At 36.9% G+C, this 26,908-nt stretch overlaps 1 protein-coding gene across 2 annotated transcripts in view; it reads right to left on the bottom strand.

Annotated features, from left to right (window-relative positions):
* The window catches only part of RSF1 (remodeling and spacing factor 1), a 156,021-nt gene that overhangs the window by 58,689 nt on the left and 70,424 nt on the right, over positions 1-26,908 (bottom strand). For both annotated transcript variants that reach the window (XM_045483870.1, XM_045483871.1), the window contains exons 3-4: positions 11,375-11,467; positions 10,735-10,940 (exon numbers count right to left, since the gene is read on the bottom strand). In XM_045483870.1, the coding sequence (XP_045339826.1) occupies positions 10,735-10,940; positions 11,375-11,467 (299 nt within the window). The remainder of the gene's footprint in view (positions 1-10,734; positions 10,941-11,374; positions 11,468-26,908) is intronic.

The following is a 26,908-nucleotide window of genomic DNA, read 5'->3' as shown; positions in this document are numbered from 1 at the left end:
TCTGGCCCTCCCCGATTTGTGCTCTCTCAAAAATAAATAAACACTTAAAAAAAAATACATGAAAATCCCAAATAAATAAGATTTAACCTATCAATTCTCTATTTTCACTACCCAGACCAGAACTGTGTGAGAGATGATTGATTTAAATGCTGCCTATAGACAAGAAAACTCACTTGGGTATTTCTCCTCCCCAGAAAAGCAATGTGTAAAAGTGAAGAGAACAATGAAACCCTGGACTGAGAGTTGGAAAAGTCAGCTCTAGATCTGCCACTGAGTTAATCAATACCATGATCTTCCCATCTGTGTTGTCAAAGCAATGTGTATACATCTCTAATCCTATCTAGTTTGTATTCAAATGAAATTATTTCTGTTCTTATCTGCCATGCCATACATGTCTCTATCCTGTCCCCTTCTACCTCCATCCCAGCTTAACTCTGGTGACAGTAGGGACACTGACTTATGAAGTAGGCTCTTAAGGAAATATTTAATGAATGAATAGAATCCCTATTCCTAACCTAGATGACTGTGTCCCTGGACAAGTCATAGAGCTTCAAAAGGCCTCAGCTTCCTTATCTATAGAATAAAAGACAGGATTCGCTCAAATATTATTAAAACAGCCTCCTAAGGAAGTAATAAAATTGCCACTGATGGGAATATTAAAATTTTGTCATTGTATATGGTAATGAACACACAAGTTTATACACATTATTGTATATGGGAATGAATTCACAGGTTACCACATTACAAACAAAGTGAAGTTCTACAATTATAAATTATCTAATAGTAGGAGGTCAGATTAAGATGCTCTTTCAGGATGCTGGCACTGCCTCCACATTACAAAAACTAACTTAGAGATAAGTTAGAGATATTAAATAAATTTATTTTTGGCAAAGTTCACATTTCCTATAACTTCATTACACCAACCTGCTTCTAACCTAAGACTCTATCCGCTTAATGTTATTACTTCTCTTAGTACACTGAGAATGCCACATGTATAAAGTGTCTCAACCTTCTTGTTATTTTTTGAAGTCATGCTGGGAACTGAATATATTAAGTTATTCACTGTATCTATTTTAAAAAGTTTCCAAACATAAGAAAAGAACCAATACTACCACAAAATCCATGTTAATTATTTGACTAAACAAAAAAAACTTAGCAGAAAAATTCATTAAAGAACTCCATAATGGGGCACATGGGTGTCTCACTCAGTTAAGCGTCTGACTTCGGCTCAGGTCATGATCTTGTGGTTCGTAGATTCGAACCTCGCTCGGACTCTGTGCTAACAGTTCAGAGCCTGGAGCCTGCTTCAGATTCTCTGTCTCCCTCTCTCTCTGCTCCTCCTTCACTCATACTGTCTCTCTCTCTCTCTCTGTCTCAAAAATGAACGTTAAAAAAAAATTTTAATATTAAAAAAAAAAAACCTCCGTAAAAGCTTTTAACCCAACTACTGTGTTAAAATGCAAGCCTCATGTAGTCATAATTGTATGAAAACAGACAACTACCCACCTTTGGAGTTCTCCTATTTTGATCTAAAAATGAAATTTAGTATGCTAAATAAGTTTTTTAAAAATCCCAAATTTGAGGATGCCTGGGTGGCTCAGTCAGTTGAACATCCCAACTGTTGATTTTGGCTCAGGTCATGATCTCACAGTCGTGGGATGGGAGTCCCGCATTCAGGCTACTTGCTGAGCATGGAGCCTGCTTGGGATTCTCTCTCTTCCTCTCTTTGCCCCTCTCCAGTTCACATGTGTGTGCGCGCTCTCTCTCAAACATTTTTAAAAAAATAAAAAATAAAAAAATCCCAAGTTTTGAACTAGTCAGAGGGGATTTTTATAAATAATCATATATTCAAATTATACCCCAAATTCTTATCACTATCTCCAGGAAATCTTAGACTAGACTATGGATGCTAACAATAATTCAGTGGCTCTGTTCTTCCTTCCTTCCAGGGCTTGTTTTTCTCTAAAACGTTTCGTCACTCAGGTGTATTAGATATAACCCTACAGGGGCGCCTAGGTAACGCAGTTGGTTGAGCGACTGAGTTTAGCTCAGGTCATGATCTCACGGTTTGGGAATTCAAGCCCTGCATTGAGCTTGCTGTTGTCAGGACAGAGCCCACTCCTGATCCTCTGTCCCCCAATCACTCTGCCCCTCCCCTGCTAGCGCGCTCTCTCTCTCTAAAATAAATAAAACACGAGATAAAAAAATAAAGATATATCCCTCCAAAATACCATGCTCTCTTAGAATGTCAGGTTTGCATTTCTGTTCTCTTGGCTTGAATGTGTTTCCCATAGCTAGCTAACCCTAACTATTCTTTCAAAGACAAGCATACAATGAGTAAACAAATGTGGTATATCCATGAAAGCAATACTATTTAGCCATAAAAAGGAACACAGTAATGATTCTAAGTATGTTAACGAACCCTGAAACCATTATGCTCTCTGAAAGAAGCCAGACACAATGGCCACATATTATATAATTCTATGTATGTGAAATGTCTGGAATAGGCAAATTATAGAAACTGAAAGTAGATCGGCAGCTGCCATGGGCTGTGTAAAGGGAGAATGGTGAATAAAACTGCTAATGTCCAGGGTAGGCAGTACAGGGTTGCTCTGCTGGGTGGGGAAAATGTCCTGGAGTTTGAAAGCTGTGATGGCTGCACAACTTTGTGAATATACTAAAAACCACCGAAACTGTATTAAAAACAAAATTAGTAGTGGCTTAGGGGCACCTGGGTGGCTCAGTCAGTTAAGCATCTGACTTTGGCTCAGGACATGATCTTGTGGTTCGTGAGTTTGAGCCCTGTGTCGGGCTCTGTGCTGACAGCTCAGAGCCTGGATCCCGCTTCAGATTCTGTGTCTTCCTCTCTCTGCCCCTCCCCTGCTCATGCTCTCTCTCTCTCTCTCTCTCTCTCAAAGAATAAATGAACATAAAAAAAAATTAATGGTGGCTTGGATAAGAACATAGCAATGAAGTGGATGAGGAATGATCAAACACTGGATACATTTTGCACAGACAGCTGTTTAGATTTGCTGATAGAGTGGATGTGAAGTGTGAGAAAAAAGACAAGTCAAGATTGTATCCCAAAGTTTTAGCTCCAAGCAGCTGAAAGGATGTGGCTGCTATTAACTGAGATGGGACAAAATGTTGAAGCGGAAAGGTTAGAAGCTCAGATTAACAGGCAGATTGATTTTGACGTAACAGATTCTAAACTCTTGTGTTTTACTATCTGTACCTTAAGTTAATTCAGACTTTGATGAAATGGAGCATATTATCCTAATTATTATATTGTGAAAAATGATTTTTCCTAGTAGTCTAAGTCTAAGGTTCGCTCAGAGTTAGAATTAGTGGTAGGGATTAAACCTTTAAGAAGCAATTGAGCTGGTAGTACAGTACAATAAAAACTTAAAAAAAAAAAAAAAAGACAAAACAAAAACAAAGCCAAGCATAGGCATCATCTTCTCCCAAGTATGGGTTAGGTATCTGATTCCTAAATAGCACACCAGAATGATCTCCATCAGAGATCACATTTATGATCCTATATTATCATTTACTATTTCCCTGTATCTTTCTCTCACAATTTGGAACTCCTTAAGAAACTACATCATGTCTTTACATTTCCAGGGCACAGCACAGTGTGAATATAGCAACTCTGTAAATATATATAGTATAGGATTACAGGGCTCGGCAATATTCTACCTTTTTTTCATCTGATTGCAAATTAATGAGGTGACAAAATAGGGAAGATAATGGAATGTGACAGTATTTCCTATGGGGGCCAAGAAACTGAAGGAAGGCATTAATGAGTAATATCAACAGTATTGATAACAGAACTTAACATCAGTGAGTGATTACTGTGTTCCAAGCACTACTCCAAGCACTTTACATGAACTAGTTCATATAATTCCAATATAACCTGATTATAGGTACTGTTGTTATCACCCCCATTTTATAGATGAAGAAAGTGAGGACACTGCAGAGATGTACAGTAATCTGCCTAAGGTTGCAGTTAGCAGAGATTAAAGGCAGGACTAAATTATAGTCTGACTTCAGAGACCATCTTCTCAATCATTGTGCTATACTAGCAACATATGGTTTACAAATGTCTTTGACAGAGTCTGTAATTTTGGGTACATGAAAACTCAACCTGTTTAGAATTCAGGTTTTTGAAAATGATTGTCAAACCCTTTTAATTCTTAAAGCATTTTTATTGTATAATTTACATACTTTGAAATGAAAAGATTTTAAATGTTCAGTTAATCAGTTTTGACATTTTGATTGCTTTCAAGTTTTGGCAAGTATGAATAAAGCTGCTATAAACATTTGTGTGCAGGTTTTTATGTGAACATAACTCTTTAACTCCTTTGGGCAAACTCCTTGGATGGCTGCTGGATCATATGGTGTTTAATTAGGTAAGAAACCATCGACTGTCTTCCAAAGTGGCTATGCCATTGTGCATTCCCACCAGCAATGGCAGAAAGTTCCTGCTACTCCACATCCTTGTCAGCATTTGGTGTTGTCAGTGTTCTGATTTTGGCCATTCTAATAGGCATATAATAGTATCTCATTTTAATTTACATTTCACTGATGACATATGATGTGGACCACTTTTCATGTGTATATCTGTTCAAATATATGTATTTGCCATCTGTATACCTTTGTTGCAAAGGAATCTGTTAAGGTCTTTGGTCCATTTTTAAATCACGTTTTCTTATTGTTGAGTTTTAAGAGTTCTTTATATATTTTGGATAACAGGCCTTTATCAAATACATCTTTGGTAAATATTTTCTCCCAGTCTGTGGCTTAGCTTTTTATTATATTGACAATCCCCTCCCAGAACGGAAATTTTTAATTATAATGAAGCCCAGCTCTTATCAATTCTTTCTTTCATGGATTGTACCTTTGGTATTGTACCAAAAAAGTTATCAGCAAACCCAAAATTGTCAATCTGCTTCTGTGCTATCTTCTTAGACACTTATAGTTTTGCATTTTATATGGAAATATGTAATTCTTTAAAAAAAAATTTTTTTTTAACATTTATTTTTGAGACAGAGAGAGACAAAGCATGAACTGGGGAGGGTCAGAGAGAGGGAGACACAGAATCTGAAACAGGCTCCTGGCTCTGAGCTGTCAGCACAGAGCCCGACGCAGGGCTTGAACTCACGGACCGCGAGATCATGACCCAAGCCGAAGTCAGCCGCTTAACTGACTGAGCCACGCAGGCTCCCCGATGTGTAATTCATTTTGAGTTAATTTTTCTTAAGGGTGTAAAGTGTCTAGATTAAATGTTTTACATATGGATGTCCATTTTTTCCAGCATTTTTTCTCCATTGTATTGTCTTTGCTCCTTTGTGAAAGATCAGTTGACTATATTTATACGGATTTATTTCATAGCTCCCTATTCTGTTCCACTATATATTTGTCTAGTCTTTTTTTTTTTTTTTTAAGTAATCTCTACGTACAACATGGGGTTCGAACTCATGACCCCGAGATGAAGAGTCACATACTCCACCAACTGAGCCAGCCAGGCATCCTTATATTTGTCTGTTCTTTCACCAATACCACACTGTCTTAATTACTATAGCTTTATAGTAAGTCGTGAAGTTGGGTAGTGTCAGTCTTATAATTTTGTTTTTCTTCAATATTGTGTTGTTTATTTTGGGTTTCTTGCCTCTCCATATAAACTTTATTTTGAGAGAGAGAGAGAGAGAGAGAGAGAGAGAAAGAGGCAGGTAGAGGGAGAGAGAATCTTAAGCAGGTTGCACGCTCAGTGAGGAACCCGATGTGGGGCTCAATCCCACAACCCTGGGATCATGACCTGAGCCAAAATCAAGAGTCAGACATTCAACCAACTGAGCCACCCAGGTGTCCCTCTTCATATAAATTTTAAAATAAGTTTGCCAATATCCACAAAATAACCTCAGAGATTTTGATTACGATTGCATTAAATCTATAGATTTTAGGTTGGGAAAAATTGACGTTTTGGCAATATTAAATGCTCATATCCACAAATATGGAATATCTATTTATTTAGCTCTTTTTTGGTTCTTCCATTAGAGTTTATAGTTTTCCTCAGATAGATTTGTTTATATTTTGTTGTATTATACCAAAGTATTTCAATTTGGGGGGAGATAATATAAATGGTATTGTGTTTTTAAATTCAGATTTCACATATTCACTGATGATATGGTATATAGGAAAGCAACTGACATTTTGTTTATTAATCTTGTATCTTGTTACCCTGCTATAATCACTTATAAGTTCCAGGAGAGTTTTTTGTTAACCCTTTCAGATTTCCTACATAGATGATCATGTCATTTGCACATAAAGATGGTTTTCTTTTTTGCTTCCCAATCTATCTCTTACTTCCTTTTCTTACTGCATTAGCTATGACTTTGAATACGATGTTGAAAAGGAATTTTTAAGGATTTTTACATCTAAGTTCATGAGAGATACTGGTCTACACTTTCCCTTTCCTGTAATGTCTTTGTCTGGTTTTGTTATTAGGGTAATGCTGGCCTTATAAAATGAATTAGGGATTATTCCCTCTCCTATCTTCTGAAAGAGACTGAAGGGAATTTAATTCCTTCCTTAAATGTTTGGTGGAATTCTCTAGTGAACCCATCTGGGCTTGTTGCTTTCTGTTTTAGAAGCTTATTAATCATTGATCCAATTTATTGAATAGATAGAGGCCTGTTCATAATGTCTACTTCTTCTTGTGAGAATTTTGGCAGATCATGTCTTTTAAGGAATTGGTCCATTTCATCTAAGTTATCAATTTGTGTGTACAGAGTTGTTCATGGTATTTCTTTATTATCCTTTTAATGTCCCTGGGATTTGTAGCAATGCCCCTTCTTTAATTTCTGATATCACTAATTTGTGTCCACTCTTTTTTTCTTAGTTAGCCTGGCTAGTGGCTTATCAATCTTGTTGATCTTTAAAAAAAAACAGCCTGTTTTATATGCAAAGTTTTTCCAAATATTGCTTTCACTGCAAATTTTCAACCACAAATTTTGCCAAGTTGTACCTGCATTTTCATTTAACTCAAAATATTTAAAAATTTGTCTTAAGATTTCTTCTTTGACCCACATGTTATATAGAAGTGTATTATTTAACATCTAAGTATATGGAGATTTTAAAGCTCTCTTTCTATTACTGATTTCTAGTTCAATTCCATTTTGTGGTCTGAAAGCAGACACTGTATATTGCCTAGGTATTAAATTTTAAGAAGATCAAATATAGAAAATTCTTTTTTTATGGATCGCTATTTTTACAAAAAATATTCCATTTGATTTTTAAATTGCAAAGTTCAGTTTTAAAATGTATCAGGGGCTGACTTACAGGGATGCTTAGATGGCTCAGTCAGTTAAGCATCCAACTCTTGTTTTCAGGTCAGGTCATGATCTCACGGTTCATAAAACTGAGCCCTGTGTCAGGCTCCGCGCTGATAGCATGCTTGGGATTCTCTCTCCCCCGCTGTCTCTGCCCCTCCCTGGCCTGTGTGTGCACTCATTCTCTCTCTCTCTCTCAAAATAAAAATACACTTAAAAAAAAAAAAAAGGCTGACTCACAGCTTGAAAAAACTCAGAATTTTAGGGGCGCCTGGGTGGCTCAGTTGGTTGAGCGACCGACTTCGGCTGGGGTCATGATCTCACGGTCCGTGAGTTCGAGCCCCGCGTCGGGCTCTGTGCTGACAGCTCAGAGCCTGGAGCCTGTTTCAGATTCTGTGTCTCCCTCTCTCTCTGACCCTCCCCCGTTCATGCTCTCTCTCTCTCTCAAAAATAAATAAATGTTAAAAAAAAAAAAAAAAGTCTGATTAAAAAAAAAAAGAAAAAACTCAGAATTCTAAAGACGAGCTAACTTTTGTCATATAACCTTGTTTTAAGACTGAGACAGAAACATATTTCCAACACCAGAAATCTCCATGAAAATTAGCAATACTTTGAAGAAATAGTTTTTAAACAAAAGAAGCAGATTTTTCATTTCACTAGTAAAAATTATATTCACCAATGAAGAAAAATATCCAAGAGCGATCTATTAAATAAAAAAGTCAAAATTCTATTTGCTTTACTTGCTCTTCATTTATTATCTCAGTTTCTAAGTGAATTTCTTGCCGAAAAGATTACTGCCTCCTTAAAAACTCCACTCACACAAGTTTAGAAAATGCTTCTGACAGCATCGATCAGTCTTCAGACAACAATTTCTCTGCAATATAAAAAAAGCAAATGTTCTCACTTCTGTAAGCACAGTTCTACTTCCCCATAATTTGTATCCACGGATCCTGGCTCAGTGCTTGAGAGAAATACTCTTACACAAATCAATCCTTTAAATGTTTAAAGATAATTATATCTCCCTAAATTTCTACTAAATCAAATATTTTTAGTTCATTCAATCTTCTTCTTTGTGGTCCTTCCCATAAAGCATTTATTCTACCATATTAATATTCTTCTTAGAGTTAGGCATCCACATCTAAATACTAGACTCCAGGAAGGATGTCATTACAGCCAAGTGGGATAATGTCCTACACATTATTTTGGGTACATAATGTATTTTAATGACAATGAAGATCATAATTTTGGTGACAGTCAAGAATAACACAATGCTTTTCACATTCAACATTCACAAAAATAAGAGACCTATATGGACAAGACGGTTCACTACATTTGTCAAAATTAGTACTACTGCAGGGGTGCCTGGGTGGCGCAGTCGGTTAAGCGTCCGACTTCAGCCAGGTCACGACCTCGCGGTCCGTGAGTTCGAGCCCCGCATCAGGCTCTGGGCTGATGGCTCAGAGCCTGGAGCCTGTTTCCGATTCTGTGTCTCCCTCTCTCTCTGCCCCTCCCCCGTTCGTGCTCTGTCTCTCTCTGTCCCAAAAATAAATAAACGTTGAAAAAAAAAATGTTAAAAAAAAAAAAAATTAGTACTACTGCATCAAGTTAAAGGTAACTAAAATGCCTTGTGACAGAACATGTCAAGTATATGAAGTATAAACAGACCAAACTGAGGATTTACGGAAAACCATGGTACTTCCCCAGAAAATACATATATTATATACCACTAAGAGCTATTATTTATAATAGAAGGGATTTCACAGGTGCCTGAAGCCCATCTATAGATCCCAAAGCTACATTATTCATTAGTATAACCATAATTGCTCAGCATAGTACCTAATTACACAAGGAGATATGCAATATAAATTTATATATTCCTCACAATAACTTTACTATCATCCTCATTCTAAAGTGCAGAAAAGTGAATATCAAAGAAATTAAGTAATCTGCCTTCAGATGGTAAGTAGAGGAACCCAGATTCAAGCACAGTTAGCTCTAACCACATCATCTAAACACTTCTCTCACATCATCCATCAGGGTATAATCTACGCTATACATTAGAAATTGCTTTAAGCATTATGACTGATCAGAAATAATAATGATTTTTCTCTGTCAGATTTTCTTCATCTACAAAGTAGAGAATATTTCTTAAACAACTATGCAAGGTGGATACAAGAAATAGTATAAGTGGTAGAACATCACGAACAGAACCTCATTCAATGTATCACAGGGAGAGATGGTAAGTGACTTTCATTTCAGGATTATTTGTTTAGTAAATTAACTATATGGAGAACCAGACTATATTATAGTATGATTGAAGGGAGCTTATAAAACAAGCCCCTACAAAATCATTCAATTCACATTAATTCTTAAGGAATTGAAGTGAGCTTCTCTGACCCAAACAAATATTCTAAATTTCCACAGATTCCCTCTTCAAAACACTAATAAATAATCACTAAACAAAAATCTGCTAAAACTCAAATGAGCAAAAAGAGAGAGGAATAAAAGTCAAAGGAGTTTTTCATAAGTCAGGTTATATATCCACTAGTTCTCCCTACTTTATAGATTTAGTTATAGATCCTGATAACTTTGAAATTAATATAAAATGTGGGTACTAGTGAAATAAATTCTAAATAATTAAGTTGCAAAAACAGAAAGTTAGAGACACAAGATTCCGAATAATGATCCCGGAGTCACTTATTAATCAAAAAATAAAGTTTTATTTTAAGGTTTTACATGAAATGTTTCCAAATATATCAATCAATACAAATAAGAGGGTACCTGGCTAGCTCAGCTGGTAAAGCATGTGACTCTTGATCTCAGGGTTGTGGGTTCTAGCCCCACATTGGGTGTGGAGATTACTTACAAATAAAAGCTTTAAAAAATAAACACAAATAAGGAACAAAGATTTTTTTTCAAAGGACTACCAAACCCCCCCCAAACCCCCCAATATTTGTCAGATTTCTTCAGAACCCTAATGAAGAAATGTATACATAGCAAAAATTAAAAATATACTAAAGTGCAAGATGAATTGGCCAAATGAAATAAATTATGCCTAATAGAAAACTATAGCTAGGTAAGAACCAAGTAATACTTTGCTTGTATTGTTGCCTAATGATGGGTTTTTCTGTGCGTATTATTGCTACATTATTATTTGTCAGATTCCACCTTCCTGAAGCATAACGTACATGTGCTAATATGGACCACCATGCTAAATGTAGTTATTTATTTGACAAATAATTAAGTGCCTACTATGGGTATTGTGCTGGTCACTAGGCTAGGTCCCAACAACTCTCCAAACCCACAAAAAAAAGGATCACCCCAGCCTCAGAGATAATAATCTTATAGAGAAGAGATTAAAGAAACACACAAGTAAACATGAAAAGACTTCAATAAAAGGTACCTGACAATGCATTTCCATGAAGAGCCATCTTGATCGTCTTGTTCTTCTATGTACATTCTGACATTGTGATCTTGATCCAACTGGTACCAGTACATAAGGCCATCTTTGTCTCGGCCAATTGGCTGGAGACGCATGGTATCAGCATCTTCCTCATTGATAATGTTTTTGAATTTGAGATTGTCATCAAATTGACACTCGCAGAGGTACTGGAAAATAGTCATAACATGGCTTAAAATACTCTATAAATGTTTCTCCATCACAGTAAATGTGATATGTTTAACCACAGAACTGATTCAGGAACAAGAGCAGAAAAAATACATGTAGTTTATCCATCTTTCCCTATCCTCTCCCCACTTTTCTACAACCTGTTTGGAATAACCAATTTAAAAAGATATATTTCAAGTTAACATTTTATTTTAGTATAAGTTTATAGGCTTATTGTAATCAATGACACAAAAATCATGTTATATTTCAAAAGCACTATGTTTGTATTAGTCTCCCAAATTTCTTTCTTATGTATAAAATTTCCTTATGTATAAAATTTTCAATGATTCTTTCTGTTAAAGCTTTTATGCACATTTTTCTTGAAATGGCTATCAGTGAATTAATTAAAATAATTGTAACATAATAAATTCATTACCTTTAAGAGCGCTAGTTTGCATTCAACACTCATTTCAAGATAGCCCTTCTTCTCCATCTCCCATGCCCAGGTGCTATTAAACTCTTGACATATCTGTAAGAGAAAGTTAATATCTTAATACATAAAATTTCTATTAACATTGGTATTTTGTTGTACAATTATGTTAACTGTTTTGTTTATATGTATTTATAATGGAACAAGTTTGTAACAAATACAATCCAAGCCAAATCAACCAGAAATGTTAACTACTGACTGACTGAATTAGAAAAAAAAATTTTTTTTAATGTTTATTTATTTTTGAGAGAGAGAGAGAGAGAGAGAGAGAGACAGAGTGCAAGTGGGGGAGAGGCAGAGAGAGCTGGAGACACAGAATCTGAAGCAGGCTCCAGGCTCTGAGCTGTCAGCACAGAGCACAACATGGGGCTCTAACCACGAGCTGCGAGATCATGACCTGAGCTGAAGTTGGATGCTTAAATGACTGAGCCACCCAGGCGCTCAGATTAATGACTGAATTTAAGGTAAGCAGTGATCTCTGTAGCTCTCTCCTCTGCTCTCAAGAATATTATACACATTAGGGGCGCCTGGGTGGCGCAGTCGGTTGGGCGTCCGACTTCAGCCAGGTCACGATTTCGCGGTCCGTGAGTTCGAGCCCCGCGTCAGGCTCTGGGCTGATGGCTCAGAGCCTGGAGCCTGTTTCCGATTCTGTGTCTCCCTCTCTCTCTGTCCCTCCCCCGTTCATGCTCTGTCTCTCTCTGTCCCAAAAATAAATAAACATTGAAAAAAAAATTAAAAAAAATAAACAAATAAAAAATTAAAAAAAAGAATATTATACACATTTTATGGCACATTTTCCCAAATGCAAATAATTATCTGATTCCCCTTCCAAACAACCTAGAAGTTCCTTGAGGGTAAGGACAATAGTTTATCACTATGCCTAGAATAGAAGTAGGTTCAAAAAGCATGCCAAATTGCAGGCTATTTTTTAAAGTTTTTTTATTTATTTTGAGAGAGAGAGAGAGAGAGAGCGTACACAAGCGGGGAAGGGGCAGAGAGAGAGGGAGGGAGAGAATCCCATGCAGGCCGATGCAGGGCTTGATCCCACAAACTGTGAGATCATGACCTGAGCCAAAATCAAGAATCGGACGTTTACCTGACTGAGCCACCCAGGTGCTCCTGTATGCATATTTTTTAACAGAACCACTCTCCAACTAAATGTCCTCTTTATGGGTAAAGATTCTATTGCTTGGTATTTGAGACCTTCTATAATGTGGCATTAACTTAAATATCTAGGCTTCGCTCCCTATACAAGCATATCAGGCAAACCAGAGTCACTGTAACAGTCTGAGGAAAGACATGGATAACCATACTACTCAATAATAAGGACTAATCAGGAGAAATGCCATGGACTGTATGACCTCTGTGAGCCAGTTTCCTCAGAAATAAAAGGGGAGCAGTAATAATATTGATCTTAAAGGTTATAAAATAGGCATGAAAATGATATAAAGTGTCTAGCAACTTCATGCTCTTTGGTCTAATCCAAGGAGTGAAGAATATAATGAAGGCCAAAGGAAAAGAACCAACCAAGGGACAAGATTATTTGGGAGCTTATGCAATTGGCTAGATAGGCAGGCAGGAGAAAAATAAACAGGCAAATGGGATTGCTTATATAACCACATCAACCTAGAAAGAAGACCGGGCTGGCCCTCCTAGGAGTTTTACCCTTTTCCTATCCAGCACCAGTGTCATCTTTTTTACCGATTGTATAATAAAATTATAGGAGATCGTTGTTAGGATAGAAAAAGAAAATAAGGGAAGCAGTATGGCCAGGAACAACATAATGGGAGATCTTCAAAGGCACAAAGGAAGAATAAGGTTGCCATTCTCTGGAATACTGTAAGTCTCTGACTGACAATACTATCTTTTCTAGAGAGAGAGAGAGAAAAAAAAATTGAGATATACAAAGTAAAAGGAAACTTTTGGAATATTACACAGGGAGGACCCTAATGTAATAGCTAAAAAGTCAGAATTTGAATGGACATTTTGCTGAAGAATATATACAAATGGCCAATAAGCACAGGAAAGTATGATCATCATAAGTCATTAGGGAAATGCAAATCAAAACCACAATGGAATACTACTTCATATCCATAAGGACAGCTGTAATCAAAAAAGAAAAATAATAGTAATGTTGGTGAGGATGAGGAGAGACTGAAATGCACAGGTTGTTGACAGGAATGTAAAACGGTACAGCTGCTTTGTGAAAAAGCCAATCAGTTCCTCAAAATGTTAACACTGAGTTACTATGTGACTTAGCAATTCCATTTTTAGGTATTTATACAGGAAGAGAGAAAACACATGCCCATGCAAAAACCTGTACAAATGTTCATAGTGGCATTTTTTTATAAAAGCAAAATGGTGGAAATGATCCAAATATCAACTGATAAACATACAATGGAATAAACATACGAATGAATAAACATATGAATAAACATACAACGGAATTTTATACAGCTATTAAATGGAATGAAGTAGTGACACCTTCTACAGCAGGGACAAATTTTAAAAACATTAAGCTTGGTAATAGAAACCAGATATGAAAGGTTACATACTGTATGGTTCTATGTATATGAAATGTACACAATAGTCAAATACACACAGACAAAAAGTTTATTAGTAGTTAGTTGCCAGGGACTAGGTAGAGGGAGGAACAGAGTGTTTGCTAATAAGTAGATTTCTTTTCCAAGTGATAAAAATGTCCTAGAATTAACGATAGTGGTGATGATTGTACATCCTTGTGAATATACTAAAAAATACTGAATTGTGTATTTTAAAAGGGTACATTTCATGATATGTGAGTAATATCTCAATTTAAAAAAACAGAGGGACAATCAAGAATGTAGAACCCAGGGGCGCCTGGGTGGCGCAGTCGGTTAAGCGTCCGACTTCAGCCAGGTCACGATCTCGCGGTCAGTGAGTTCGAGCCCCGCTTCAGGCTCTGGGCTGATGGCTCAGAGCCTGGAGCCTGTTTCCGATTCTGTGTCTCCCTCTCTCTCTGCCCCTCCCCTGTTCATGCTCTGTCTCTCTCTGTCCCAAAAATAAATAAATGTTGAAAAAATAAATAAAATAAATAAATAAAAAAAATTTTTAGGGGCGCCTGGGTGGCGCAGTCAGTTAAGCGTCCGACTTCAGCCAGGTCACGATCTCGCGGTCCGTGAGTTCGAGCCCCGCGTCGGGCTCTGGGCTGATGGCTCAGAGCCTGGAGCCTGTTTCCGATTCTGTGTCTCCCTCTCTCTCTGCCCCTCCCCCGTTCATGCTCTGTCTCTCTCTGTCCCAAAAATAAATAAACGTTGAAAAAAAAAAAAAAAGAATGTAGAACCCAGCTTATGACTTGTGAGTGCTCTGCTGTATACCATGCCCCTAAAAGAGGAGGATGTTTGTCGACCATCTTTAATGGGTAAGGCTGAGTCTGGGGAAGCACACCTCCGGTATCTGAGAGGGGCTGGGAATGACACAGCTCCAATGCCTGCTCAACAACCCAAGCACGAAGGCTCACACAGTCACAGATACCAAATACAAATGAACAACTTTTAATTATCTTTCACCGTGTGAAAGGGGAGAAAAGTGAAAGAGGAGTAGATAAATAGATAATTAAGATACAGGCCTCTCTGCCTTGTACTACTTACCTTTTATTTGCATACCTTATTTATATAGTTTAGGGTACAAAACTTTTGTGCTGATATTCAGATATGAATATGCTACTCATTTTGTTTCTTTAAGGGCAATGTAGACATATTATTATGCCATTTGAGGAAAAACAAAACACCTGAAACTTAATATTAGATATACCCAAACAGCCATTACCTATTGTTATCACAAAGTAAAGACTGTTAAAAAATGAGTACTCTAAATGACACTTAAACAGTTCTGCAGGACCATATAAATTTGTATCAGAGGTCAGCAAACTTCTTCTGTTAAGGGCCAAACAGGAAATAATTTAAGCTCTGTAGACCATACAGTCTCTTTTCAACTATTCAACTCCGCTGTTCTAATGCAAAAGCAACCATAGAAAATACATAAATGAGTAAACTTGGCTATGTTCCAATACCACTTTATTTATGGATAAGGAAATTTGAAATTCATAAAATTTTCATATGTGTCAACCATTCTCCCAACCATTTAAATATGTAAAAACCACTCTTAGTTTTCAAGCTATACATAAGTAGACAGCAGGACAGATTTGGCCTATGGGCCAACATTTGCTAGAGCACCAGAAACTAGCTGTGTCTATCAGAGACTGTCTATGACAGCTATTCTTGGATCCTTGTGAGACAGGAAAACTAAAGGGACTCCATGAAAAAGTCCCTTTTTCCCTGCTTCTATTCCTGTTAGGACCAACACTCCCGCCTTTTACATGCCTTATAAAACAGATAACGTATGTCCTCCTTGTAAAGGTCAAGGAACTAATGATTTCTTTGGAAACTTTCCAGTATAATAGATAACATCTAAGGAGTGACCAGGCAAGGTCATCATGAGTGTTTTCCAAGACCACTGACTCATTAAGACCCCTGGCTCCAGTGCACAAGTGACTTGTGGAGAACACCCGTTCCCAGATGCCAGAGAAGACTTGTGCACCAGAGCACAATCCTCAATAAAAACCCAGACCCCAAGCAAAGACAAGGCTCACTCTCCTTTCCTTTCTGAGTCTCACAGATGCTCTGTCTGTATCTGCACTCTATGTCTTCAATACACTCTGCTCTCACTTCCTCTTGGTTTACGTTTGATTTCTACACCATGCAAAGCCAAGGACCCTCTTGGCTGTCCTGGAAGACCCTCTGGGTCTGAGGACCCAGCCAGCCTGCATTGCTTGGAAGCAAGGGGATCCTCACTAGGTTGGTAATTCATATTAACTCCCTAGGATCCAACTTGATTCTGACCAAATAGCCTTGTAAATGTAATTTGGTTTTGCATGCAATTTCTCTTTAGAGAATGTTCCAGCATCCAAAACATGAACATTTCTATACAATGTTCATATTTATCACTCTTTAAGTTATTATTCTATCATACTGATTTTATGTTTGATTCTCTAATCTGGTTAATGAGAGGTCATATCCAGTTGTATCCCCTGTATGGTGCCTAAAGATGGCCTTTCTGATATACACATGAAATCAATGCCATTCAGCCTGGAAGGACACTTAGCCACCAGCCTGCTGACACTCCAATACCCCAAGCCTGTCTTTTCCTCCTAACTTACAGAAAAACAAGGTTGAGATTGGTAAAAGGCGGGAGCGGGGAGGGGGTGGATTTAAAGGCCACAACATCTCAATATTTACAGAAGAGGTGGTTTCACATGCCTACACAGCAAATACATGGAATTTATCTCAGTGAGATCATGAACAAACTAATCTTAAGAGTCATTTTCGAAAAATCCTGCTTTTTTTGACAACTTAGAACATAAGGAATTAAAAGGGGGAGCTATGCGGCAGGGGGAGAGAACTGCAAAAACCCTCAGCATGAACATCCAGTACATTAAGAGACTAAATCAAATTTTAACGTGGCTTCTAGCAGTCTCAGGACATGTCTCTGGGATCACCCTGCTCCCATTGAGCTCCTGTCTTGAAAACTCAGGGTTTCCAAAAGAATTTAGTATGTGTTCCAGCCAACCCTATTCTTTGTCCCTGAATTCCCTTTTCCATTTATTCAAAAAATAAACACCTTACAACTGTAAATCTTTCCTCTGTCCCTTTGAGATGTATATGTATCTCCTATAACAGTGTCTTTCTCAAGGACCTGAAAGCCATTCCTTTGATTTGTAGTCATCAGGAAGGATATAGGACCTCCCAGACACTGTGGGAGGGTAGAAAAGTTTATCTTTCATAGTTAGCAGGCACAGAAGGCCTAATCAGGTTGCCTGACTGACCCTCACACCTACTTTTCATAACTGTTCATTTCCCTAACCCCTTTTTCATCTCTCATTTCCACCTCCCAAAACCCTTAGTCTCCCTTTAAAAGGCCAGTCACCTCTGGGCAAAATGGAATTGAGCTCAGCTCCTTCTTCTACCACAACAGTTAGTGAATAAAGTCTGTCTTTACTGCCTTTTTTTTTTTCTTAATGTTTTTATTTATTTTTGAGACAGAGAGAGACAGAACATGAGCAGAGGAGGGGCAGAGAAAGACACAGAATCTGAAGCAGGCTCCAGGCTCTGAGCCCTCAGCACAGACCCCAACGTGGGGCTCAAACTCACGGAGTGGGAGATCATGACCTGAGCTGAAGTCAGACGCTTAACTGACTGAGCCATCCAGGCACCCCATGTCTTTACTGCCTTTTAACTAGTGTCTGGCTTTGGGGGGAAGGATCATCAGATACCATTCAGATGGAAATCTTTATTTTATAATTAAGAAACATGAAGTTTAAAGAGATTCATTTATCTGGTGATTCCACCAATATTCACTGAGTGAATATTCTATGGCAAGAACTAGTCAAGGGGCTGGGATACCATGATGAAGACAGACAACCTGCTACCATGAAGCTTATATTCTAAGAGGTAGTAGAACAGGTAAAAATAAGAAAGCATTAAGTAGACACAAATCCTACATTGAAAATAAAATAGAGTAATGTCCTAGAGAAAGTTTGATTATTACTCTGATTAGGTGCTCAGAAAAGGCCTCACATTTAAAAAGTTGACATTTGGGGCACGTGGGTGATTCAGTAAGTTGAGCATCTAACTCTTGATTTCAGCTCAGGTCATGATCCCAGGGTTGGGGGATTGAGCCCGTTGTCAGGCTCTGCACTGAGTGTGGAGCCTGCTTGAGATTCTCTCTCTCCCTCTCCCCCTCTCCACCACTCCCCACCCATGATCTAACTTAAAAAAAAAAAAAATTGACCTTTGACACAAGAAGCTGAGACATGACTGAGAAAACAGAGATCAGCCACAAGAAGATCTGGAGTAGAAATGCAGATCCAGGCAGAAGAAACAAGCTAGCACAAAGGTCTTAAGTTTGATATATTAAAAAAACAGAAAAGTGTAAATGAAGCAGAATAAAGGGTAAAGTAGCAGAAGATAAGGTTAAAAAGGTAAGCAAGGGCAAAATTATGGTGGCCAGGGTAAGGAATTAAGATTTTATTTCAAATATAATGGGAGGCCACTGGTAGATTTTAAATGGAGGAATAACAAAATCTGATATATGTTTCAAAATTAGCTGCTGGAAAAAAATGGACAAAATGGAAACTGAGAAACCAATTTTAAGGCAAGAGATAATAATGTCATGGACTGTGGTGGCAGTAGTGGGAATAGAAAGAAGAAGCTGTGTTTTAGAGATAGAATCATCAGGACTTTTAATGGAACAGATATGCAGAGTGACTGGAAAGGAAAAACAAAGGTGACATCGACAATCCTTGGCTTGAACAAATGGAAGGATAAAAGTGCTTTTAATGAAAGTATTAAGACAATATCCAAGAGAAGGGAGTTAACAAGAGATGTTTTGTACCTAATGAGTTTGAGGTGATATATACATCATCTAAGAAGTATCTCACTTAAAGTTAGTGACTGAGCCAAGACTTGAAGCTTTTGACTCCTGGTTCAGAGTTCTTTCCAGTGGATCATACAATCTTTACTCAAACCTTTTCAAATCTGAGTCAAAAAGAATTTTACAGCTAAGCTGAGAAGTCAACTCATCTTCATACCCCAAGTTTGTGACTAAGTATGAGACACACAGCAGATACAAAACAAACATCTGATAAATAAATGAAAGACACAACAAATAATGCTTTTAATTTAAACATTCTTTTAGACTAACCAACATTAACTACCAGCTAACATTATACATCTTTAAGAACATTAAAAATTCTTACTAGAATAACAGTAACAAATTTTTATTTTACTTTATTTTAGAGAGAGAGCACGAGTGGGGCAGAGGGCCACAGGGAGAGAATCTTAAGCAGGCTCCATGCTCAGCACGGAGCCCAATATGGCTCAATCGCACAACCCTGGGATCATGACCTGAGCCGAATCAAAAGTCAGACACTCAACTGACTGAGCCACCCAGGTGCCCCATAACAGCTAACATTTATTGCATGTTTACTATGTACCAAGTACTGTTGTTATTGCTAAAAATATTAATGCAGTCAATTCTCACAAGCCTTAGATGTGTGTACTCCTATCCTCGGGAAGTTACGCGCTTTTCCCAAGGAAGGAAAGAAATAGTAATTACTATCTATAATCATTTATGGTGAAATCAGTATATATTTAGGATACCAATTAGGTCAGTTGTCACCAACAGAGCTGTGACCAAAGGCTAGACTGAGAATTATAAACTTTCTAGGTCTTTTATTTTTTTAGAGAGTGGGAGAGAGGGGGGGGAGAGAGGAAGAGAGAGGGGAGGAAGAGAGAGAAAATCAGGTTCTACACTGAGTGTGGAGCTCAATGTGGGGCTCAATCCCATGACCCTGGGATCATGACCTGAGACAAAATCAAGAGTCAGAAGCTCAACTGACTGAGCCTCCAGGCATCCACAGTTCCATTCTTTACACTCAAATTACCTCTCACCAAGTATCCCTGACCTAATACTTAAATGTGTCCAATGGTTTTAAGTATTATTTTTAGAGGGCTAAACCAAACATTTACTGAACATAGTAAGCACTGGGAGGGCAAATTTCTGCTTTAAGAAGTGCAGCATTGAGAGAGAGAGAGAGAGAGAGAGAGAGAGAGAGAGATGTAAACAAATAATTACAGGAGGAAAAGTAGTCAGTGAGCTATCTACAAACTGAGTAACTAATATATCTATCAACTACTACAAAAATATAGAGGCAAAAAACGCTGATTCAGCTGATGGATAAAAGGAGATCAACTGCAACAACTCAAGGGTAAGGTTCTATTAAAGTGGTGACTTTTACGCTAGGACCTGAAGGATGAATAGGTTTTACAAGACAAGGAGGTAAAAAGAGAATTTCAAGAAGAAAAAAAAAAAACAATATGCAAAGCCAAGGGGATGTGAGTGATGCTGGTATGTCCTGTCAATGTGAAGGTGAAGACAGGAGTTCTTTCTGCTGAGCCCTAAAGCCCTAGATCATGAGTGCTTGGGGATGGGAGTGGGCACAGACAAGGCTGTAAGCGAAGGGAGCAAGTAAAGCCGTGAAAGTAGGTCATGGCTCATAAATATGGGGGTTCAAAACAAGCGTTTGGGAGCACCATTTAAAAAATAGTTCTGTTGTGCTGTGCAAAAGACAGGATGATAGAGTCTGAGGTCAAGGAGACCCACTAAAGCCTGTTTTGTAACAGTTCACACAAAAGGAGATGAAGCTTGAGCTAAGCTACTTAAGAGAGGTAGATTCGGGTTGTTAGTGCATGTATCTTAGAAAAGCAGTAAATTTCATGTTTAGTATGTGCTTTTACTATTTACAATATAACTCACATAATTTCATTTGAGGTGGGTATCCTGTAAAACTACAAGATTTTTGAAAGCAAATACAGCTCTGATTCTTCTATTTTCTATAGTACCTATTACGTAGAGGAGCTTGTGATAGTGGACACTCATTAAGTATTTACTGTCAATATTCTTTGCTATAACTATTGAGAATTAGCTGTTATTATGGGATATTTGGGAATACTGCCTACAAGAATGTATTAAGAGTTGTATAGGATGGATGTTTAATTCCTTAAAATATATAAGAAATATTTCGATGGCAAGATTTCTCAAGCAACCTGGTTTCAAAAATCAAAAGAAAACCAAAACCCCAACTGAAAAAGCACAGGCATATATTGATTATTTAGTTCATTTCACATTTTATCAGCAATGTACTCTGTCCCAGACAATGTGCTTAACACCAGGATAAATAAGATACTACAACTCCTGCTAAAGGAGCTCAGGATTGGACAGGCAGCTGGAATCTCAGTTAACTTATAAATTGGGTGCATTCACACATGGCAAAAATTTGAAAGGGTACTCTTAAAAGTAGCCTATTCTGAAGCCTTGGTCAAGGAAACGGTACACTGAAAATATGTGAAATAAATCTAGCAGGAAAAATAAAATCTGTATCATAGCTATTTTATATTCATGGGTAAGAATAACCATATACCTAAAATGTAATTAAACTGGAAAAAGTGTGATTGTTAAGTGCCTCTTTCCAAGTAATCTGCTTTACACCAGAAATCTAGATAAAAAGGGAAATAAGGCTTTAGTGTCATATTGGTTGAGATTCAAATCCTGGCTCTCCATATCTGCAGTCAGATTTTGTTGAGTCAATTAACTCTTTGAATTTCAGGATCTTCACCTATAAAATGGAGGTGTTGCTGCTAGAAAAAGAGGTAAGGAAGATGCCATCAGATACTCACTGTGCTACAGCTTCCTTATACAAATTCAAACCTAACTGGTTCTAGTGAATGACCACAAGAACCAACTAGAACAAAAGGAGAAACAGAAGGAACTAAGAGCTGGTAGAAAGGAGATCAGCATTGGGGTGCCTGGGTGGCTTGATGGGTTGAGCATCTGACTCTCCCTCTACCCCCTCTCCTGCTCACATGAGCTCTCTCTCAAATAAAAAAATAGTAATAAATAAAAATTAAAAAAAATAGAAAGATCAGTGTTCTTTCAACAGTACATAAACATTGTTTCATGATGTTTCTGTTCCATATGTGTGTGTGTGTGTGTGTGTGTGTGTGTATACACACACATATATATGAATATATATATGAATATATATATGTGAATATACATATATATGAATGTCTAAGATTTAAGTAAAATTATTGATGTTTGACATGTTTTAATTTCTTACTTCTACTTTCTGGGTAATTAACCTCATTTAAAATGGAGTCAGGAGGCCAGAAGGGGAAGCCCTCATGTCCTACCACTAGTCAATTGAGGATGGAACATGTACTATTTTACGACCCCAGCAGGAAGAAAGGTTTTCCTCTTGCCAGGAAACAGCCTAGCCAATGAGAGACTGTCACAACTCAGCCAATTAACTACAAACTCTCAGTTTAGGATTCCCAAAAGTTTGTAATAGTCCCTCCCAACACCTCCTTCCCTCTTTATAAGGAGGTCCTCTCCTTTGTTCCCTGGACTTACCCAGTTTGCTTGTCCTTAACTGCAATTCTCTGCTATTCCCTAACAAACACATTTTTGCTGGTAAAATAACTGACAGTTTTATTTTTAAGGTTAATAAACCTTCTACCATACTGAATGGCTTCCCTTTTTATGCATGCTTCTGTATCCAACATGACAGTATTCATGAGTATGTTGAAGCTAAGGTTACTGCTAGATCTAAAGAAAATTCCCTGACGGCTGCACTCTAAAATTTTAGTTTGGAGAGTTTTTATATAAATTATATATCGAATAGAATACAATTTAAAAATGAAATTTGCCATTTTAACCATTAAGTGTACATTTCAGTGGCATTAATTACATTCACAATGTTGTATAACCATTACCATTTTTTACTTCCAAAACTTCATCACCCAAACAGAAACTCTTTAACCCAAAGCAGTAACTCCCCACTCTCCTCCCACCCTGCAGCACTTGGTAACATATATACTTTCTGTCTCTATGAATTTCCCTGCTCTACACAGTTCATGTAAGTAGAACCATCCAATATTTGTCCTTTTTTGCCTGGCTTCTTTCACGTAACCTTGTATTTTCAAGGTTTATACATATTGTAGCAAGTATAAGAAAACCATTCCTTTTTAGGAATGAAAGATATTCCACTGTATGAATACACTACATTTTGTTTAGGCATTTATCTGTTGAATGATAATTGGGTAGTTTCAATCTTTTGGCTATTAGGAGTTATTCTACAATAAACATTGGCATACAAGTATCTGAGTCTCTGTTTTCAATTCTTTTGAGTATATAGCTAGGAGTGGAATTGCTGGGTCATACAGCAATTCTGTTTACCTTTTTGAGGACTGCCGAACTGTTTTCCACAGCAGCTGCCCCATTTTGCATTCCCATCAGGAGCATATAAATGATTCAATATCTCCACAACGTCACCAACATTTATTTTCCTTTTTTAAAAAAATAGCCATTCTATTAGGTATAAAGTGACAACTCACTGTAGTTTTGATTTGCATTTCCCAAACAAAGACTAATGCTGTTTGAATACTTTTTCATGTGCTAATTTATTAATCTTGGTGTATCTTTGGATAAATGTCTATTCAAATATTTTACTCACTTTTAAATTGAGTTATCTTTTTGTTGTTGAATTTTAGAAGTTTCTTACGTAGTCTGGATGTTAAATTCTAATCAGTTATATAATTTGCAAATATTTGCCCCCATTCTGTACGTTGTCTTTGCACTTCATCATGTCCTTTGATGCATAAGTTCTTAATTTTGATGGAGTCCAATTCATCTTTCTCTTGTTCACATGATTTTGGTTTCATATCTAAAAATCTATGCCAAATCTAAGGTCATGAAGATTTATCCCTGTGTTTTATTCTAAGAGGTTAGATTCTAAGAGGTTTTATTCTAAGAGCTTCACCTCTTTTATTTAGTTTGTTGATACAATTTAATTTTTGCATATGGTATGAGGTAGATGCTATCTTGCATTTTGCCAGTCAATTAAAAAAAATACATATATCATCCTATAGGTGACAAAGAAATTTTTAAAATACTACATAAATCTTATATACTCCATCCTCTCATTTTCAGCTTAGACAAGAATAAGGACAACTATACATCAGGAACAAGAACAATTTTCAATGGTAGTAATATTTTATACTTAGGAAACTTTAAGAGATTTTATTTTTACTTCCTAGGTTTATCTGCTGAACTAGAGCAATGGGAAATAACTCTAAATTATCATCTTTAAATAATTAATTTGAAAACACATTGATATTCAAGTTATAGGAATGTTTACTAAGTAAATACCTGTGCCAGGAAGCAGCAGTACTTCTGGGTATATAACTGATAGGACATGAGCAGTACAAATGTTCACACTTGAAAAAAAATATCTGGAGAATGGAAGCAGGCTCCCGAAGTCTACTCAAGGGCAGAGTTGCCAAAACGGGTTTCCCAGTCATAATTAAGGTAATCCAGATTGTTTCTGTACTGAAAGGCCTTCAGGTATATTACTATCACAAAACATTCATTGGACCACCTGAGGTCACACTGGAGTTCAGCAGAAAACTAAAGAAAATAAAACCCAATACTTCTATATCCACAAGTAGATAATTTGGCCCAAGTTGCTGTTAATTTCCAAAAGGATGTCAGCTACAGGAAAGGAAAAAGTTCCCTAAAATGACTATGTTGTTTCTCTAATTTATTATTATTATTATTATTATTATTTAAAAAACATTTACCAGTTTCCAACTATTTGAAAAGGCACTAGTGAGAATATTCACATTTACTTGCATGAGAAAACAGAAGGTTCAAAGAATTAAGTAACTTAACTGAACGTACACATGTAATAATTAGCAGAGTTCTTATTTTCCCCTATTAGATATCCAACTCTTTCTACATCACATGCAACTCAAGTTATGAGCATAAACTACGGCTGCTCACACCTTACCACAGAGTAAATGGTACTCTTTAAGTAACATTTTACAAAGTTAAAAGTATGTGAAAATACTTTCCAATACGTAAAATGTTTTCCATTAGGTATTCAGGCTGTGGCATGAGACAAACTTGTGTTCAATCCTTGCTTCAGCATCTATCTACATGACCTTGGAAGTAGTTTATAATTTACCAGGATCTCAGGTGTGTTTTGAATGAAATGATAATGTATGTAAAACAGCATAAGACCCAGTATATAGTAAGTTCTAAGTTTTGGAGAAATTGAAACATTCATAAATTGCTGGTAGGAAGGTAAAATGGTACAGCAGCAATAAAAAAGTCTGGCATTTCCTCAAAAAACTAAACATAAAATTACCATATGACCCAGCAATTACACTCTTAGGTATACACAGAGGAGAAATGAAAATACAGGGTTATACAAAAACTTGTAAGTTACTTAATGTGCACAGAATTATTCTGAATAGCCAAAAAGGGAAAAAATTCCAAATGATCATTAACTGATGATGGATAAATAAAATGTGGTATTATCCATACAATGGTGTACTATTTGGCAATAAAAAGATATTAAAATACTGATGCAAGCTCCAATATGGGTAAACCCTGAAATCATTATGCTAAATGAAAGAAGTCAAACACAAAACACCACATATTTTTATGATTCTCATTTATAAGAAATGTCCAGAATAGGCAAATCCATAGAGAGAGAAGTACATTAGTGGTTATGAGAGGACGGGGGGGGGGGGGGGGGGGGGTTGTGACTGGGACTGTTGTTTATTTTGGGGGTAATGGAAAAGTTCTGGAACTACACAGTGGTTGTAGCTGCACAACAATATACTAAAAACCAAGGAATACACTTTATTTTTTAATATTTACTTATTTTTGAGAGAAAGAGATAGACAGAGTGCAAGTGGGGAAGGGGCAGACAGAAAAGGAGACACAGAAACCAGGCTCCAGGCTCTGAGCTGTCAGCACAAAGCTCAAACTCAGGAGCTGCGAGATCATGACCTGAGCCAAAGTCGGGCACTTAACCAACTGAGCCACCCAGGCGCCCCAGCAAGGAATATATTTTAATATGGTAAATTTTATGTTACAAGAATTGTACCTCAATAAAAAAGAAAACACCAATTAACATATTAACAAGACAAATAAAAACTAAAGATAACAACCTTAGTTTTGAAAAACAAATATAACAGTAGAGAAATATATAATGCTTGTCAAAATATGACCAAATTAACACATGACAGATGACTTGCTAACAACAGACAACAATCATCCCAAGGAGTGAAAACAATGGGTCTTTCTGACGTAGCCATTTAGATTAAGGCCATCTACTGCCAAGTTTATTCACTTTCAAAAGATTTCTAAACCTGTTATTTGAGACCAAGGGACAGAGATACCCTTTATCTTCCCTTTACTTTTGAGGGATAAATGAATGAGGTAACTTTATGATGAGGGGGGAAATACCCCAAGAGACACATTAGGTTCTTTTCTACTCCGTGTAAATATCCCTCAAGTATTAAGCCCCAGAAAAAAACTCTTTGCTTATTCTCAAAAACATTATTTATTTTTATATTTTAACATTTCATAAAATCAAGAGCCTTTCAAGATCAATGATTACATTCAACATAATAGTACCTCTTTTTTCTTTCAAAACTCGTTGCTAAATCATTAGTGCGGCATGCACTGAAGAAATCACAGAATCAAAGAAAAACAGCAATAATAAATTAACATTGTCTCCTAGAAACTACTCTGCAGCTAAAGCAAATCAACTGTGATTTCACTTAAAGGATAATTTATTAAAACTTGGCTTTCCCATTACTGTTATATGGTGATCTTTGGGCAGGAGACAGAGCTGTAGGAGAGCCAAAGCACAGGCACTGAATTTGCTGAAGGAAGATACCTGTTTATTAACATGTTTTTTTTTTTAATTTTTTTTTTAACGTTTATTTATTTTTGAGACAGAGAGAGACAGAGCATGAACGGGGGAGGGTCAGAGAGAGGGAGACACAGAATCTGAAACAGGCTCCA

Source organism: Leopardus geoffroyi, chromosome D1 (assembly GCF_018350155.1).
Source record: "Leopardus geoffroyi isolate Oge1 chromosome D1, O.geoffroyi_Oge1_pat1.0, whole genome shotgun sequence".
Taxonomy (NCBI): Eukaryota; Metazoa; Chordata; class Mammalia; order Carnivora; family Felidae; genus Leopardus; species Leopardus geoffroyi.
The sequence above is the reverse complement of the archived record's forward strand: the minus strand, read 5'-3'. Positions and strand labels throughout refer to the sequence as shown.